The 19,170-nt window shown below is 43.1% G+C and overlaps 1 protein-coding gene across 1 annotated transcript; it reads right to left on the reverse strand.

Moving 5' to 3' along the window:
* Nucleotides 1-11,870: 11,870 nt before the first annotated feature.
* On the reverse strand, nucleotides 11,871-14,607 carry LOC126696305 (flocculation protein FLO11-like). Its single transcript, XM_050393071.1, has 5 exons — nucleotides 14,446-14,607; nucleotides 13,900-13,962; nucleotides 13,228-13,780; nucleotides 12,840-13,052; nucleotides 11,871-12,741 (listed from the first exon to the last, which is right to left on the reverse strand). Exons 1-5 carry the CDS (start codon nucleotides 14,605-14,607, stop codon nucleotides 12,137-12,139), a joined length of 1,596 nt encoding a protein of 531 aa, XP_050249028.1. The 3' UTR covers nucleotides 11,871-12,136.
* Between the last annotated feature and the right edge of the window lie 4,563 nt (nucleotides 14,608-19,170).

Consider the following 19,170-nt stretch of genomic DNA (forward strand, 5'->3'; position numbering starts at 1 on the left):
ATGATCCATGTGTGGTTTTCTTTTGATGCCAATATTGCCTGATAACACTCACGGGCCAAAACCTGGTCCCCCTTGATTACTTCCACTCCATTTTCTATAGGGAATTTTACCTTTAAATAGTATGTCGAGGTCGTAGCTTTCCAACGTGTTAAGTGTGGGTCGTCCAATGATGACATTACAGGATGAAGGATAGTCCACCAATAGGAAATTAAGTTGGTTCGTTATTTGCTGGGGGTATATGCCTGCTGTCACTATCAAGGTCACTATTCCTTTTGGGTACACCTTATCCCCACTGAAATTGATAAGGGGGGATTCAAATGGACGAAGCCTACTTGGGTCCACTTTCAACTGCTGGAAGGCGGAGAGGTAAATGATGTCGGCGGAGCTCCCATTGTCTACTAGAATTCTTCTGGTGTTGAACCCTTCTATCATTAGCATGATGACCAGGGGGTCATCATGTCGCTGCTTTACTCCTCTGGCATCTTCCTCCGAGAAGACCATGTTTGTAGCTTCTCTTCTTCGGTGTTTTGTTGGTGGTATCATATGGACGTTGTTGACCTATCTTTGCTGCGACTTCTTGAGGGATTTGAAGGAACCCTCCATCGTTGGACCACCGTTGATCATCCTTATCTCACCTATTGCATCCTTTGGCCCTTCTCGTGGTTTGTCATCGTCCTTCGGCTTTTCTCCTGACCTGGTTCGGTCTTCTTGCTTTGGTTGTCCATACGTGTTTTTCTTGACGAACTTATGTAGTTTCCCTTTCTGGATCAACTCCTCTATCTGCTCCTTAAGGTCCCTACATTCGTCAGTATAGTGCCTGTGGTCTCAGTGGAAGTGGCAATACTTTTTCTTATTTCGGGCACTGGGTGAACCACTTAACGACTTCGGCCATTTCAGCTGGTGATTGTCCTTAATTTGCATTAAGATCTAGTTAATGGGCATTACCAAGGGTGTGAAATTTACCATTTTGCGAGCCTTGTCGTCCCTTCGCTTGCGTTTGTCATTGCTGGAAGGATGATTTCTCCTTTCCTTTTTTTGCCCTTTATCGTTGTCTCGGGGGCCCGTCTTTGATGTTCAAGGTCCGCCTACCTTTATTGCTGCCAGAGCGTCCTCTGCGTTCATGTATTTTTGAGCCTTCATGAGCAAATCTGTCATTGACGCTGGGGGACTACTAGTAAGTGCCACTACGAATTCTCTGGACCTCAATCCTGCTTTGAACATCGTTAGCTGCACTTGATCCTCTGCCTTGTCCATTTTTAGCACTTTCCTGTTAAATCGCTTCACGTAGGATCTTAAGGACTCTCCTTTCTCCTTGTCTGATTATCAGTAAATGATTTGCTGGTCTTTTCTGACATTGTCCTCCAAAGAAGTGACACACAAACAAGCTGCTGAGCTAGTCAAAATCGTCAATGGAAAATTGCGCCAACTTACTGAACCACACTCGGGCTGCTCCTTTGAGGGTGGTTTGGAAGGATCGACACACTATTTCATTCGGGGTCTGCTGCAGGCTTAAGGTCATCTTAAAGGTGGTGATGTAATCCAGTGGGTGTTTCAACCTGTCATACGACTTTAGCTGCGAAAGCCGAAATTTCGACGGGGGTGGGTGATCGAGTACCCACTGCGTGAATGGAGAATCTGTCCTTCTCACCATCCCGTCTAAGTTCTTGGCTGTTTTTCCCTTCACCGCATTCTTGATTTCGTCCATCTCTTTTCTCATACTCCTCAGGAGGTCGTTGCTGGCCTCATCGGACCTCTTCGTCCTCCTTAAGCCATCTCTCCTTCGGCTCCCTTTTGGATCTTGCACTTCGTCTTCATTCCTGTTGTTTTCGACCCTTCTCGATGAACGGTTTTCTTCCTGTTGCAGTTGCTGCCGCATCTCCTAGTTTTGCTTTGTTAGCTCTTCCACACTAGCCATGAGAGCTTGGACTTGCAATGCTAGGACGACTAACTCTGGTTGTTCACTGGACTCGATCTGGATAGGTTTTTGTCCTTAGGATTAGGAGAAAGAAAATTGTTTCCCATAGATGGCGCCAAACTGATGAAGCTAAAGTCGTCAATCGTTCAGGTCGTCCAGATAGCCTTGGTGCAACTTGTAAGAACACAAGGGAAGATAACAAGAATGGGTCACCGGTGTGGTGCCTGCCAGTGAGCCTCCAATGATGAAGTCAGAATGAGAGAGAGAATAAGATTGAATATCTTTAGCTGGTAAGAATAACTTAGTTTTTCGTACCCTTTACCTTTGGTGGAGCATGGTATTAATAGGTCCTTCTTCTTCTAGCTGTTGGAACCACTATTAATGGTTGTTTAATTCTGGGTAACGTTTTTAGTATTCAATGTGGTGGAAGGGGAATCTCCTGATATTTAATAAGTGAGTATAGGAGCCTCTGAGCTGTCGCCTTGCTTTGTCAGAACTATAATGGTTCTGGCAATAATGTTAGCTTTTATTGCTATACCCTCGTCCTTAGTTGTATCTGGATGAACTATTTCATCGGGCTCATCAAAAATTGTTCGGACTTGATCCTTTTAGTGGGCTTGTTTTAGATGGACTTTAGCTTCGTGTGCTTGAGCCATGCTTGGAAACCTTAGGCCTTCTAACTTTGGTAAGAGCATTCACATAAGTGCTTGTATAATACAAAAAGTACCACATTTTAGCTAATCAAGTCCAAAATTCATCCGCATCAAGTTATGCAAAATTATATAAAAATACATGATTGTTATAGTTAATTTGTAAATTTATGCTAACACTATTCATTTTGCATTTATTTTTTATTTTTTCTTTACATATCCTAATGATGAAGCAAAAGAGTGGATGATGGTTATGTGTGAAGATAGAAAAACAATTTAAAAAAAATCATGAAAATTTGATATTTTAGTGAAATGTAATGTAAAATAGATAATTTGATGTGTGATGTTTTGAAAAGTGAATATGTAAAATAAAATAAAAAGGTTCTTATATTAAATAGACATGAATTTTTACACGAACTGACATGAATGCTCTTAAATTGCATGCGCCAACAAGCGATAGATTTTTCATGGTTAATGGGTTAAGTTTGAGCGTTTTGGACTTCTTAATTTTTAAACGATAGTTGGATTACACGTGTTCTTTTAGGGACTTGGGTTTCTTACCTGTTTATTATGGACTAAATATTGGGTTTGGATCCATTCATAACAAGCAAGTTTCAACCAATGGCTTTTGTAGTCATAATGGGCCCAAGTGTTGGGCTTGGATTTATTAGCAAACAAGGTTTAAAAAATTATGATGGACGTAAGTGTTGGATTTGGATTCATCATGGTTCAAACAATAGTCAAACAAATACTAATGCACATTATAGGTTGGACTAATCTAATAGTGGGTTCTAATGGGCTTTTACATGTAGGTAGAAGGTATGTTACTCGAACATGGTGACGAGGAGCTCTCTTCTCGCATTCATGGTGGGATCCACAATGAATATGAGAGGAGAAAGTACCATGTCACCGTGCTCCAAAAGCACCTAATAATTTTCCAATTGAGAGAGTTCATACTCATATTAATGAGTGGAATAGCTTTGGGCCAGGATTTTTGACAGGTAAAATGAGAGGGCTAGAAAAGCATATTTTAGGGAGAAGAAAGCCAAGCCCAAAAGGCAAAAACTTTAATATTGATTACCATCAGCAATAGTGGCCCAATTATACTTAACTCATGATGTTTTAAGACATTATACCTAATTAAATAAGTAAAATAAACTTTTTATTTTATTTTTATGGGAGTCAAATAAACTTAAAAATAAGTGACATGTGGTTGATGCTCATTTTGGGAAGCCCAATAGAAGGAAGGAGCTCAAAAATATGGGCAGAGAAGAGTTAGAGAGTGGATAGAAAAACCATTAAGCTCAAGTGGTAGGAATAATGGATCATAGTAGCAAACTCATGGGTAGTATGTGATGTAGAAAAGTGAGAATGGGCCACAGTAAGCCCGAAGTAATGTAAGTAAAGAAAGTAAGGGGTTGACAGAAAGCCCATGAGCCTTAAGGATGAAGGATAAGATAATTGGGCCAGGGAAGCCCAAAGGAGTTAGTAAAAGCCCATGGGAATGCAAAATTAGAAAAAGGGTCAAGGATGCCCAAGGAAAGCAAATGGGCCAATGATGCCCAAGAAGAAATAAATGGGACAAAGGAGCCCACAAGCAATGCAATAAAAAAGCCCAAAATAGCATGAGTATGAATCCAATGACCATATTGAGTCATTGAGAGAAAAATAAGCAACAGGCTCAAAGAGGCCCAGCAGGCCTGAGTCAAATAACATCACAGCGGGAGTGACAGAGTGGTATGGCAGAAAATGGTAGCAAGACTATCAAAGGAGTAAAAGAATAGGCTGAAGGAAGAAAAGCCCACAAGTTAGGCAAAGCCCAGCCCTTAAAGGGAGTAGGCCATAAAGAATGGGAAATCAAAAAATAGTTCACGCCATAAGAAGTCAAGGATGGGCGGCATAATGTGCAAATGAGCCTCTAGAACATGGAAAACGCATGAGTAGCAGACAAGTTTTAGACATACACAGAAGTGGAGCACGCGTAAGGCCTAGACATCACCAGCCTGTACCCAGCCAATACAGGAAGTGGTGGGTCATGGGTCTGAGGTAAGAGGGGGTATGGTATGGCGGTGGGGAGAGGGTAAAATCTATTCTTGGGTTCCCGCTCAGGTTCTTTTGGGGGAAATGTCCTGTTGGGATGACATACTACCAAAAAGAAGTAAGGATGAGCTGGAACCACTAGGTGCATGCTATGAGGGATAGGGAGAGAGAGAGAGCACACACACTGTAGCAAGTAGGAATGCCACGGCAAACAATCAAACAAAATAGTCTTCTTTGTCTAGTAATGGGGAGTGGTATAGCTAGCACAGTTAAATGGTGGTGGCTGGACAACTGACAAACCAGTGGTGGTCGGCAAGGACACCCAGATCAGACAAAGGTGATTAAAGGCTAAAATGGTAAAAACCAGTCACGACAGACCGTATATAAAGGACCCTTGCCATGCACAAGAAAAGAGGGGGGGGGGGGGGACGGCAATATAGGAACTAGGAAGAGAGAATCACAACCTACTAGATAGGTAAGCACTAAGAAAAGAAAATAAGGGAGAAAAGAGTCAGAAATAACAAAAAACAAGGAGAAAAAAGAGAATCAGTAAGAGAAAATGGAGAGTGTAGAATGATAGACATGCACCAATATGTTAATCCCTTCTCTCCTTTTAAAGGCATACTCTCTGCCAGAGGCAAAGGATTTTTTTTGGCACAAGCCATTCAGGCCCGTTTCCCTCAAAGTGATTAATTTCTATGGCAAGATCTTCTTGGGAGATTATTCATATTGAGAAAAATGGTTCCCTCCTTAGTCTTGGTCCTACAACATAACTTGGCATGACGAATTGATCTTTTCTCTCTTTGATAACTCATTTCTTCCTCATTTACTTCTGCCATTTTCTTTACAAGGTGTTTCTTATCATTATGGTCCTCATTTTAATTGGGGATCCTTTGTTTATTTTGTATAATGGAAAAAGTACTTTCTTTTATTACTATTATTACATTTGCTTGCCATAACCCTTCCATAGCAGCTCCGCCTGCCATGGGCATGTGACCAAAACTTTGGCAAACGAGGCATAGTTTGTGCACAAGCCAGACTAAAGTAGGTTACAGTTGGACTAGTCTTTACTCTCTTATCCAAAACTCTTGGGCCCAGTATAGTAGGAGGCAGCCCAGCCCAATCATAAAAATGCCCACCACATTTAAATTGGCTACTTCATTGGGGAGTTAGGAAGCAGATAGGGACAGAAGCCCTCGTAAACAAATGCCCCAAAAATCCAGGACACCATGAAACATGAGCATTGTGCCCTCGTAGGTAGAGTTTAGGCCAACAACGCCTCACCAACAACAGCCTAACCAGACGGAAGGTGTAAATAGAATGGGGGCTGAGCCCCAACCACAACCAAGAATCCCTGCTAACAATGCCAACGTCTTCATTGAAGTGTTACAATCACTGTAGCACTCGCAGCAACTAATGATGGAAGAAATTCATCAGCTGAAAACAGACAAAACAAAGAAGAAAGGGAGCCGATATGACTCGGAGCATGCGACAGACAAAGCGGAGACACTAGCAGGAGGTGTCCCACAGAATGCGGAACAACTTTTCATCACTATGGCCGAAGTAATAGCCCCCCTGGAGCAGGAGAGGGCCAGAGCACCTAAGGAGTGATTCTATGCACGAAGACCTCCTTATCCATTAAGGATACTCAATAAACTATACCCTGAAAGGTACGAACCACGGGTCTTTGTGCAGTACGATGATAGGAAGGGAAGTGCTGTTGAATATGTGAGCAAGTTCATTGATACTCTTGGCCCTTGTGCGTCAGACGAGGACTTATGCCTTCGGGAATTCTCTAAATCACTATGTGACCAAGCATACACCTGGTACATTGACCTAAAGCTAGGATCAATCCTAATTTGGGATGACATGGTGGATGTATTTTGCACCAAATACTTCCATGGAGAAGAAACAGTAACACTTGTAACTCTACAAGCAACCAAGCAAAGAAATGGTGAGGATTTAATGGAATACATCAAAAGGTTCAGGGACATAGCACTTGACTGCTATGATCATTGTGAAGAAAGGACATTGGTGGAAATGTGTATGACAAATACGATCAGGGAGTTCAGAGCCATCTTGGAAAACTTAGAAATCTCCCAGTTTGCGCAGTTGTTACAAAAGGCCAGAAAGACTGCCCGGTTAGTAAAATTAAGTTTCGACAAAAGAAATGCTCCACAGGCTATGGCAGTATCCACTGGCAAACGAAAGAGGAAGATTGATGGAAGGGAATACAATACTCCTCCACCAATACCATGTACCCTAAAGGAGCTAGATGTGCTTCTAGACAAATGGATAGCAGATGGAGTCTTTAAGCCTAATCAAGTTTCTAGAGAGCCCACAGAGGAAGAGCGGAGGGACCTACGCTTCTGTCGTTTGCACAACCACATGTAACATCCTACCGCAGAGTGTTGGGCGCTTTGCAGATTGGTGCACTGCAGGATCAAAGAAGGGATTCTAGACCTATCCCAGCCGGAAGTTCAAAGAAACCCGCTCCCAAACCACAAAGGGAAGGGTATAGCAGCAGTTGTGATTTGTGTGGATCTAGGGGAGGATGAAGAAGGGAATCCAGCCCTGCCTGCTGTAGCAATTGCCACATTGCAGAAAAGCTCCAACTTTAAGAATCTATTCGACCAATTAGGGCTCACAACAAAGGAGCAAAGGATAGCCACAGAGGCCTTGGTAAGCATTGCCTCTGGGGCAGGAATGGAATGTTTAACGGCGAAGGTAGTAGATGACAGAGCCCTTTTGCAGGAGTCAAGTGAGATCACTTTTAGTGATGAGGATATGGAGGTGGGGTGCTTAGACCACAAAAGGCTCCTTTACTTAGCAGCATCTATAAACCAAATCCCCATCAAGAGAGCCTTGGTGGATACAAGCGCTTCTGTAAATCTCATTCCATTAAGCACTTTACAAGCAGCAAGAATTTCAGAAAGAAAGATTTAGGGGTGCCCAATGGAAGTGACAGGGTTTGGAGGAAGGGGCGAATACATCGCAGGCCATATCCAGCTGTGGTTAAAGGTGGGCCTCATAGCCTCCCTAGCTCAATTCCACGTGGTAAAAATGAAAGTCTCATATCATGTGCTTTTGGGGAGGCCATGGTTGCACAAGCACCAACTAATCCCATCCACCTATCACCAGTGCATGAATGGAAGATTGAATGGCAGAATGATACCCATAGCAGCAAATCAATCGCCATTTGAGCAAGCAGAAGCTCATCTAGTAGAAACTATGTTCTACAACCAATGGGCACCATCTGGAGAGAACTCAATATCAAAACCGCGAGGCACCTTTGTACCAAGGTGGGAAGATGTATAGAGTGACCCCGAACCTGATTTAAGGGAGTTACTATCACAGAAGAAGAAAATGAAGGAAGCACCCACTACAAAGTCAGACGACACACCGCAATGTGTCAGGGTTCAAGGACCTAATGGCAGGATTGTATACAAATTATGAAGGTGCGTGGGACCCACGTGTGAAATGCAAGCGGGCCCCAGACAAGAGTGGTAGCATAAAAGCATGGTGTGCTACATGGCTCAGGAAGGTTTGGAGGAAGAAACTAGCAAAGAAAAAGACAAGGAATTTGTGGCAGAAAAAGATGCACAAGTTGTGGCAGAAGAAAAGTTGGAGGAAATTAAATTGGGACCTAACCCACAGGAACCAAGACTTATCTTGATTAGTTTGAGAATGTCAGGAAAGGAGAAATCAGAATTGATACTGTTGCTGAAAGAATTCAAAGATGTCTTCACGTGGGATTACAGTGAAATGCCATGATTGGATCCTAGGCTAGTAGTGCACACATTGAATGTGGACCCCGAGGCCAAGCTGGTGGCCCAGCTTGCCAGGATATTCCACATCGAGATAGAAGGGCAAATAGTTAATGAGGTACAAAAATTGCTACTTGTAGGATTCATTAAGCCTATTCAACACCCACGCTGATTATCCAACATGGTACCAATGAAGAAGAAGAACGGGCAGATAAGGTGTTGCATAGATTTATCTCAACAGAGCTTGCCCAAAGGACGAATTCACATTGCCAAACATGGATTTACTAATAGATTCTGTGGCAGGAAGCACCATGTTTTCATTCATGGACGGATTCAGTGGGTACAATCAGATCAGAATGGCGCCAAGGGATGCGAGGAAAACTACTTTCAGAACACCCATAGGCAACTTCTACTACACTGTGATGCCTTTTGGGTTGAAAAATGTAGGTGCAACTTATCAATGGACAATGATGGCTATATTCCACGATATGATGCATTAGGAACTAGATGACTATGTGGATGACATAGTGGTAAAATCAAAGAAGCGAGAAGAACACGTCTAAGTGTTGAGAAAGGTATTTGAGAGGTGTAGAGCTTTCAAATTGAGGATGAACCCCCTCAAGTGTGCATTTGGAGTGTCCTCTAGGAAATTCTTGGGTTTCCTGGTTCATAGTAGAGGAATAGACGTGGACCCGGCCAAAGCTATGGCCATAGCAACCATGAAACCTCCAACCACAGTAAAGGAGTTGAAAAGTTTCTTGGGGAAGGTTTCATATATCCGAAGATTCATCCCTGGATTGACATCAATTACTTCTGCTTTCGGAAAATTACTCAAGAAGGGGCAAAGATTTGAGTGAGGAGAAGTACAGCAGATGGCTTTCAAAAGGCTACAACAGATTATGATAAACTTCTCTACTGTGCAAGCCCCAATCCGCAAGAAGCCATTGTTGCTCTACCTAGCCACCAACCTGTATGCCATAGGTGCATTGATTGCCTAGAGGATGGAGGTGGCATTGAGCAACTAGTTTACTACATTAGCCGTGCTCTAAAAGATATAAAAACTCGTTACCTAAGGGCAGAAAGGGCATGCCTGGCTATTGTATATGCCTTGCGAAGGCTACACCATTATTTCTTGGCTTACGAGGTGTGGCTGATGACTAAGTCTCACGTAATCAAAGCTTTGTTGTGGCAACTGATTCTTTCTGGCAGAATATCCTAATGGTTATTACAATTGTCACAATACGACTTGAAAGCGAGAACGCCCAAGGCAGTAAAGAGCCAGGCTATAGCAGATTTGTTAACGCAGTTTCCAGGAGAAGAAGAATTCTCGTTGGATGATGAAGTCCCAGGAGAAGTAATCATGGCAGAAGAAGTCAGAAAGCAATGGGTAATGAAATTTGATGGGTCTTCTACCACCCAATCAGGAGGAATGAGAGTAGTTTTGTATCATGAAGAAGACAAGGCTGTGGCACTATTATTCAAATTAGAATTCCCCTGTTCAAACAACACGGCAAAATATGAAGCCTATCTAACCGGGCTAGTCACGGCCCTCAAAATGGGAATCAAGCATTTAAGAGTAATGGGTGATTCGAATCTAGTGATCTGCTAGACCAAAGGGAGCTTCTCCTTATAGGAACCCAGCCTAGCCCCGTATAGAGCAATGACCCAGAAGATGGAGGAAAAGTTTTCAACTTTTGAAATAGAGCATACTCCAAGGAACGAAAACTGGTTTGTGGATACGTTGGCCGCATTAGACTCACAAATAATTTTTAAAGGGGATAGCATCAAGATAGAAGTCAGCAAAAGGAAAGAGTCTATTATTGAGATGTTGAAGGAAAGGTTCTAGGAGGAACAGTGTGAAGGAGATTGAAGGATTCCCAGAAGGGAGGCCTTGATGAAGGAAGAAGACGCTACAGAACTAAAGGTGCTAAAAGATTATGCCTAGTAAAAGGAGAATTATACCACAGGATGTCAGGTGGGGTTTTGTCCAGATGCGTAGGGCAGAAAGAGGCCCAAAGAAAGTTGAAGGAAGTGCATGACAAGACTTGCGGATCCTGTAGAGAGGTTAACTTTTACCGCAGACTTCAAAGGGGAGGTTTCTATTGGCCAAGTATGGGTAAAGACGCAAATCAAGTCCAAACCTAATGCGAGACTTGCTAGCTTATAGCAGACAGAGAGGAAAGTTATGCTATGTCCGTCAACGAAGACTAGAGAAGTCCATTCACGCACTGCTTAACAAAAGGTATCCTGCCACAAAAGCACAGTGAAATATACAAGCTTAAGAAGTTGGCAACAAGTTACTTTTTGCATAACGCAATCCTTTTCAAAAAAGGGTATGATGAGGATCCCTTAAGATGTCTGGGTCCTGAGGAAGCAAAAATGATGATAAAAGAAGTGCACTTAGGAGAGTGTGGGGAACACTAGGGGAAGAAAAAGCTGTACAGATGCCTGCTACAAATGGGTTACTACTAGCCCACTATGAAGAAAGATACAACAGAATTTGTAAAAAAATTCCACAATTGCCAAGTACAAGCCAACCTGATTCACACTCATCCGCAAAACTTACACAGCATGGTCACCCCATGACCCTTCCATACTTAGGGGCTTGATTTGGTGACCATCGCGTGGATACATATGGATCTTGGTGGCTACAGAATACTTCACCAAATGGGTAGAGGTAGTGCCACTCCGTAAAGCCACAGGAGGAGTAGTAGCAAACTTTATCAAAGAAAATATAATTGTGAGGTTTGGGGTACCCCACAGGATTATCGGTGACAATGGCACACCCTTTGTCAACAGTGATGTGAGGAAGATGCTGGAATTCTACCAAGTCAAGCACCATCATTCATCGCCCTATTACCCTCAAGGAAATGGGCAGGCGGAGGCGACAAATAAGACCCTCATAAAGATCATCAGCAAAATGAGCCAAAAGTATACAGGAGGATGGGCAATGCACTTGCTAGAGCTCTTTGGGCTTATAGAAATTCACCAAAGTCAACCACAGGGTTTTCACCATTTTCCTTAGTTTACGGGACAGAGGCAATGAGCCCGACAGAAGTGATGACTCTATCTTTAAGAGTTATGCAGATGCGGGAGAAGGAAAACAAGAAAGGGGTTTTTGCGGCAAAAAGGTATGAAGACCTAGAAGGGCTTGATGAAAGAAGGGAAGAGGCCTAAGAGCGTAGCCGTAGATATAGACAAAGGATGACTGAAGTCTATGACAAAATGGCTAAAGAGAGAGTGTTCGCGGAAGGACAAGTCGTGTTGAAGGTAGCGGACTACGTCAGGCGAGGCATAACAGGACTGTCTAAGTTTGCACCAAAATAGGAGGGACCCCTTGTGATAAAGGAGGCACATCTAAGTAGGTATTACCATTTGGCCCAGATGGATGGCAAAGACCTAATGGATCACATCAATGGAAAATGGCTGAAACGTTATTATGCTTAAGAGAAAAAGTTATGTAGTTCTCCCTTTTGTTTAATGTTTTTTAATTTTTTTTTTAATGTTTCCATCAAGTGACTATGTCACAAGACATGATTGTAACATGCTTTTAATAGTATGTAATTAAAGAAGTATGAAGCATTACAAAAGCATACCATGTCATAGCAATAGCCAAAAGTAGTAGTAGAGTGTAGCACCATAGTTACAAACCTAAACTGTGGCAGTCATATCAAACTTGCCAAATAAGTGCTATAGGAAACATAAAGTGTACTAGATGGGGTAGTAAGAGAAGGAAAAAAAAAAAAAAGGGAACTACATCATCATCAACGAAGCCTAGAAATAAGAGGTTGATCTCCAAAATGGTTGGATCCATCAATGCTGGAAAGAAGGCGCTCACGACGACCCTCCAAGTCTGCCACCTCCTTCCTCAGAGCCTCGATGCGTGTATCAATGGCATCAACAGCAGGCTGAACCTTCCTCATAAAGAAGGCTCGGGCAATCTCACGAAGATGGTCCAGAATGAACTCCACAGCAAAACCCACACTAACAAGCTCCTGAACTGCAGCCCTCCACTGCAGGATCCTCTTAGTGGAGACAGTGTCAACAAAGTTATGTTCAATGTCATTCATCACACTCCCTAGCAGCTTCAAAAAGTGCTCCCTAGCAGAACGGCCAAGGCGGAATCCTTGCATGAAGTCACCATGGCTACTATAGACCGCCTTCAAATGAGAAGCACAATCCTCGGGAACTCTAAAGCCATGGAAGTCTACATAAGGAGGCCCAGAACCCCAAAAGTCTACAGGATCGAGGTCATTAACCTCAGGCTGATCAAAACGAGCAAAGAAGGCTGCGGCCTCACTCATTGGGTCTAGAACTGTGGCAGAACTGCTGCCCACCTCAAACTGAGAAGGGGCAGTAGGGAGTGGACCTAATAAGAAACATGAAGCGTGGTATGAGAAACCATGAGCTAAGAAGTATGAACTCACAATGAAGAAGTAAAGAAAGAGATGAGGAAGAGAAACACACTAGGACCCATGAGAATAGGGTTTGTGGAGATAGCAGGAATTGGTGCTGGGAGAGTGGCAGAAACTGATACTGTAGGTACTGCAGAAACTGATACTGTAGATACGGCAGAAACTGGTGTTGAAAACATGACAGAAACGGGTGTTACAGGTGTGGCAGGAGAAGTGGCGGTGGGCATCTCTGTGTCTGCTGCAACTCTTGGCTCCTCAAAAGTCTCTGCAATCAGAGGAATGGACATGCAAAATAAAGGGAGGCCGCATCAAAGGGTTATAAAGACATATGTGTATAAAGAGGAGAAAGAAAAAAGATAAAAGAAAAAAAAGGGCAATAATAAAAGGAAAAAAAAAGGAGGGGGGGAGGAGGGAATTTAACAAGATAAGGAGACACATACCCATGAATTCAGCCTTATGGTTGGCACTCTCCTCTTCATTAGAATTAGATACCCTCTTCTTCATGGTGGGTTCATCATCAGGATCCTCAAGAACATCCTCGGATCCCTCAGAGGATAGGTCTGCATCAGGTCCACGTGTAGCAGAGCTTGAAATGGAAGAAGGGGTAACCACCAAAGAAGAGCCATCCTTTACGGTTTGAGATAGAGTCGCAAAGGGATCACTGGTAGAGATAACGAAAGGTGTGGCAAGAGAAGCAACCTCAATCTGAGCAACAATAGGAGGAATAGCTCTCTCTTGGGGAGTAAGTGTCTCGGTAGGAATGTGAGCAGTCTCACTATCCCTCTTCGTATGAGTAACCTCATCTATGGGTACCGGCTCAGTGGAAGGGATAGGAGCCTCAGTAGAAACTCTCGATGCAGCAGCAGGTGTGGCAGGAGCCGCGGCCTCAAACACCACATCAGCCCCATCAAAGAAACCTTCCATGGGTGTGCCCATGGAGGAAGAAATCTCCTTAGCCATGGGGTGATATATGGAGATAGGCTCAGGCTTGGCCTGGGAAACAAAAAAAAAATGAGGAAGAGAGGAATGCATAATTGTTGATGACGCGGAAAGGGAGATAAAAAAAAATAAATAAAAAAAAGAAGAAGAAGAAAGAAAGGAAGGAGACATACCTCGAACTCGGGCTCATCAAATAATATAGGACGAGTGGCAGATGCATCCTTCTTATGCTTAGACTGCAAAAGAAAAGAAAACAGAAGACAAGGATGAAGAGATGAGTCAACAAGTATATAAGGGTTAGCTGCAGGAAGCACTATAAAAAACATAAAGAAGACAAAGCAAAATCTCTTGATAGTGGTGGACGCAGGAAGGGGAGATATCTTTCTCTTACTGCCTTGGGTCCTACTAGAAGGGGGAGCACCAGTAGATGGTCACGGGGCAGTAGGCTTAGACTTGCTGGCTGTAGGGCACTTGCTAGAACGGGTACGGACGGAAGGAGGAGGAGAGCTCTCTAAAACTATGTTGCCTATAGGAGGGAGGTCATTCTCAAAAGGTACAATGTCTGAACAAGCCTTAGAAGAATCACTACCCTTCTTGGCAGACTTAGACTTGGCAGAACTCTTCTTACTTGGCACAGAAATGTTTGTCACCTTTACTTTCTTCTCCCAACCCGTGGGATAGTCACCAGCATGCTAGAACCACTCTTTATCCTCCTTAACCCACTCAAATATGGCAGACCGACTCTGCTTCCTAGCATATGCCAACATAGACTTAGAGGGCAGAAGCAGTCGAGGGTTAGCAGAAATAATTGCACTAAGTCTGTCAGGAGGAATAAGAGAAAACCCACGGCTGCCCAACAACTCCTTCTCAAATGAGGTCATCATAGCCTACCAATATCCGTGCATGGCAGGAGTACAAACACCCTCTCTCTGTGAACTTGGGACAATGACTGCAGTAAAATGCTTTCTCCAAAACTCAAAGGCAGTGTGTCGCAGGAATGGCCGAACAGAAGTAAGGGACTTCATAAGAGAAGAAAGATCATCAAGAATATCCTGATCCAGCCCAAACTGTCTCCTCACCCTGTTAGCAGGATAGTGCACAAACCTAACACCCTCATCAGCTAGATAAGGCAACCACCCAACGTTGGTGGCTGCCAAGTAAGTAATGCCCCTCTCCTCGTAATCGGTCAACGGGGTAGTGGTCCTGGCATTATCAACAAACAGACCCATAACAGAATCAACACATGTGTAACATGTACCTAAGTCCCTATATGCTTTCCAAGAAAACCCAATTCCTTTATCAAAAAACTCAACAGTAGGATGACCAGTTGGCTTTAAACCAACCCAACGAAAAGCTAATAGAAAATCAATCTCGAATTGACCACAGAAATCACTGATAACTTTCGGACATGACTGGTACCTCTCATTGGCAAAGCAAACAAGCCTACACTTTGCCAAATGTCTAGCACAACGCTCATACAACAGATGCTACAAAATAGTACTATGAACGGAAGAAGTAACAATATAGCAGGAACCTGCCTGATATTCATCACTTCGTAGGATGTCTAACTGAATATACAGATGCCCCAAAAACATGGGCGCTAATGGCAGACTAAACCCAGTAGATATCTTAATAGCTAATTGAAAATACAAAGGCTTCACAGCATAATGGGGATAGGAGCCAAAGACAAACTTACAGAGCTAGAGCACAACAAAGGCTGCACGACGAGCAGCAACAGAGAACTTAGAGGAGGAACCAACCCAATACGACAACTTCGTGTTGCCATTCATCCTCTTCTTCAACTCGGCCTCCATGACCTCTTCTTCTAGAGAAAGCTCCAAGGTGTCAGGGTCAACATCACCAAGGATGGGCAAAAGCAACTGGTTTGCCACATCTTCTAGAGTCACGGTGATCTCATTGCAGGAGAAAAAGAAAGTGTGAGTGGTGGTACACCATCGACGGACCAAATGGCGGAGGTTGAAGAGGTCCCTATAGTTAGATAAGCAACGAGAGGAAACAATGGCCTTCAACACAATGGCCCGTTGTAGCAATCCCATAAAACCTGTGTCAGACAACTCCTTATCCACCCATTCCTTCCAACCCAAAGTGATACCCAATCCAAACTCGAAGAGGATGGGCACGGGGAGTGAAGTACCTTGGCGGATGACAAGGTTTGGAATTGAAGAAGCAAACGGGGACCAAGAAACATCTGTATTGCAACGGCAAAGGGCAAACCACACACAGCCCAGCGGCGGTAGCGTGTAATCACCGGGAACTTTTGGGAAGTGGCCATGGGTATCATACCAAGGGTCTATGAGAGGAGCGCACTCGCTATCGGAATCGCGTCGTGCCCCCTCCTCCTCGGAATGGTCTGATTCGGAATAGACGGCCTCTTTGCCTACATCTCGCATAGCAGGATCGTCGTAGACAACCTCTTTCCCCTTACGGCGGGAAGAACCTTGGCCTTTTGCCAGCATCATGGTGTAGCGGTTGATCGAAGTAAATGGATGGTAGTGTTTAAGAGAGAGAGAACAGTGAAGAAAGGGAAGAGGAAAAGGTGTTTGCGTTTGGAATATGAAGGGAATCTCTCTTAAGTATCAATGTCATTAAAGATGATGCGAAAGGATGCGATGGGCCAGCCATCGGATAAGGGATGGAATTAATGAAGCGGATGCCGTGTTTCAGAATAACTGCTAAACTGGGAAATTCGAAGAGACAACATTGTTCATGGCAAGAAAAGAAAAAAAAAATACATATATGTGTGTGTGTGTGTGTGTATATATATATATATATATATAAGCTGGGGTCCACTATTCGAAAAAGCCCACGAAGAAAAAGAAGAAGGAAAGACAGAAAGGACAGGGAAGTCTTTTATTCGCATATGAACCGCAGGAACGCTTCATATGCTCAGGGGGCTAAATGTTGATGCTCATTTTGGGAAGCTTGGTAGAAGGAAGAAGCCCAACAATATAGGCAAAGAAGAGTTAGAGAGTGGATAGAAAAACCATTAAACCCAAGTGGTAGGAATAATGGATCATAGGCTCGTAAAATAAACAAACGGGCCTAAAGGAGCCTGGAGAGAGAACTAGCAAACCCATGGGCAGTATGTAATGTAGAAAACTGAGAATGGGTCACAGCAAGCCCAAAGTAATGCAAGTAAAGAAAGTAAGGGGTTGATGGAAAGCCTATGAGCCTCAAGGATGAAGGATAAGATAATTGGGTTAGAGAAACCCAAAGGAGTTAGTAAAAGCCCATGGGAAAACAAAATTAGAAAAAGGGCCAAGGATGTCCAAGGAAAGCAAATGGGCCACGGATGCCCAAGAAGAAATAAATGGGACAAAGGAGCCCACAAGCAATGTAATAAAAAAGCCTAAAATAGCATGAGTATGAATCAAATGACCATATTGAGTCATTGAGAGAAGAATAAGCAATAGGCCCAAAGAGGTCCAACAAGCCTAAGTCAAATAATATCACAGTGGGAGTGACAGAGTGATACGGCAAGAAATGGTAGCAAGAGTACGAAAGGAGTAAAAAAATAGGTTGAAGGAAGAAAAGCCCACAAATCAGGCAAAGCCCAGCCCCTAAAGGGAGCAGGCCATAAAGAATTGGGAAATTAGAAAATAGCTCATGCCATAAGAAGTCAAGGATGGGCGGCAGAATGTGCAAACGAGCCTCCAGAACACAACAAACGCATGAGCAGCGGACAAGTTTCGGACATACACAGAAATGGAGCACGTGTAAGGCCCAGACATCACCAGCCTGTACCTAGCCAATACAAGAAGTGGTGGGTTATGGGTCTGAGGTAAGAAAGTGTATGATCTGGCAGTGGGGAGAGGGGAAAACATATTCTGGGGTTCTTACTCAGGTTCTTTTAGGGAAAATGTTCTGCTAGGATGACATACTACCCAAAAAAAGTAAGGATGAGCTGAAATTACTAGGTGCATGCCATGAAGGATAGGGAGAGAGACAACACCCACACCGTAGCAGGTAGGAATGCCACGGTAAACAAGCAAACAAAATAGTCTTCTTTGTCTAGTGATGGGGAGTGGCACAACCAGCACAGGTAAGTGGTAGTGGCTGGATAACTGACAAACCAGTGGTGGTCGGCAAGGACGCCCAGATCAGACAAAGGTGGTTAAAGGCTAAAATGGTAAAAACTAGTCATGGCAGGCAGTATATAAAGGACCTTTGTCGTGCACAAGAAAAGAGGGGGGGGGGGGGGGACAACAGTATAGGAATTAGGAAGAGAGAATCACAACCTACTAGATGGGTAAGCACTAAGAAAAGAAAATAAGGGAGAAAAGAATCAGACATAACAAAAAACAAGGAGAAAAGAGAGAATCAGTAAGAGAAAACGGAGAGTGTAGAATGACAGACATGCACCAATAGGTTAATCCCTTCTCTCCCTCTAAAGGCATACTCTTTACCAGAGGCAAATGATTCTTTTGGGCACAAGCCATTCAGACCCGTTTCCCTCAAAGTGATTAATTTTTACGGTAGGGTCTTCCTGAGAGATTATTCACATTGAGAAAAATGGTTCCCTCCTTGGTCTTGGTCTTGCAACATAACTTGGCATAACGGATTGATCTTTTCTTTCTTTGATAACTCATTTCTTCCTCATTTACTTCCGCCATTTTCTTTACAAGGTGTTTCTTATCGTTGTGGTCCTCATTTTAATTGGGGATCCTTTGTTTATTCTGTTTAATGGCAAAAATACTTTCTTTTATTACTATTATTACATCTGCTTGCCATAACTCTTCCATAGCAGCTCCATCTGCCATGGGCATGTGACCAAAGTTTTGGCAAATGAGGCATAGTTTGTACACAAGCCGGACCAAAGTAGGTTACAATTGGACCGGTCCCGACTCTCTTATCCAAAACTCGTGGGCCTAGTACAGCAGGAGGCAGCCTAGCCCAAAATCATAAAAAGGTCCACCACACATGTAAAATTCATTGATCATCGTTTGTAAAGGGTAATCAGTAATCACTCGTTTTTTAGGTGTTGTTACATTGCACAGCATCGATCATCAAAGATAGGTGTTCATAAGAGGCTATTATTGAATCATTTTATTTTTAAGGACATTTAATCATGGTTTAAAAAACAGATAAATATATCCAAACCAATTTAAAGGAATCCCAATTGTATATGTTATATCAAACGAAGCTTTACATATGTTCTAAATGTCATATTATACAGTTTACAGGTGAGGAAATACCGATTGTAAAATTCGTAATTGAAAGCAAACAAGAAGAAAAATTGGGAAGCTCATTTTTCATTGATCACTGAGTTTCAATAAGAGGCTATACACAGTGATTTCCATTCTCTCTGTCTCTCCTAAACAATGAAAAATATGAAGTCATGAACCCAAGCGTAGAGAAGACAAGAAACTCTTTTAAGTATTGATTTGTTTCATATTAACTGTTTTGCTCAAACAGCTCAAACA

This window comes from Quercus robur, chromosome 2, assembly GCF_932294415.1.
Source record: "Quercus robur chromosome 2, dhQueRobu3.1, whole genome shotgun sequence".
NCBI lineage: Eukaryota > Viridiplantae > Streptophyta > Magnoliopsida > Fagales > Fagaceae > Quercus > Quercus robur.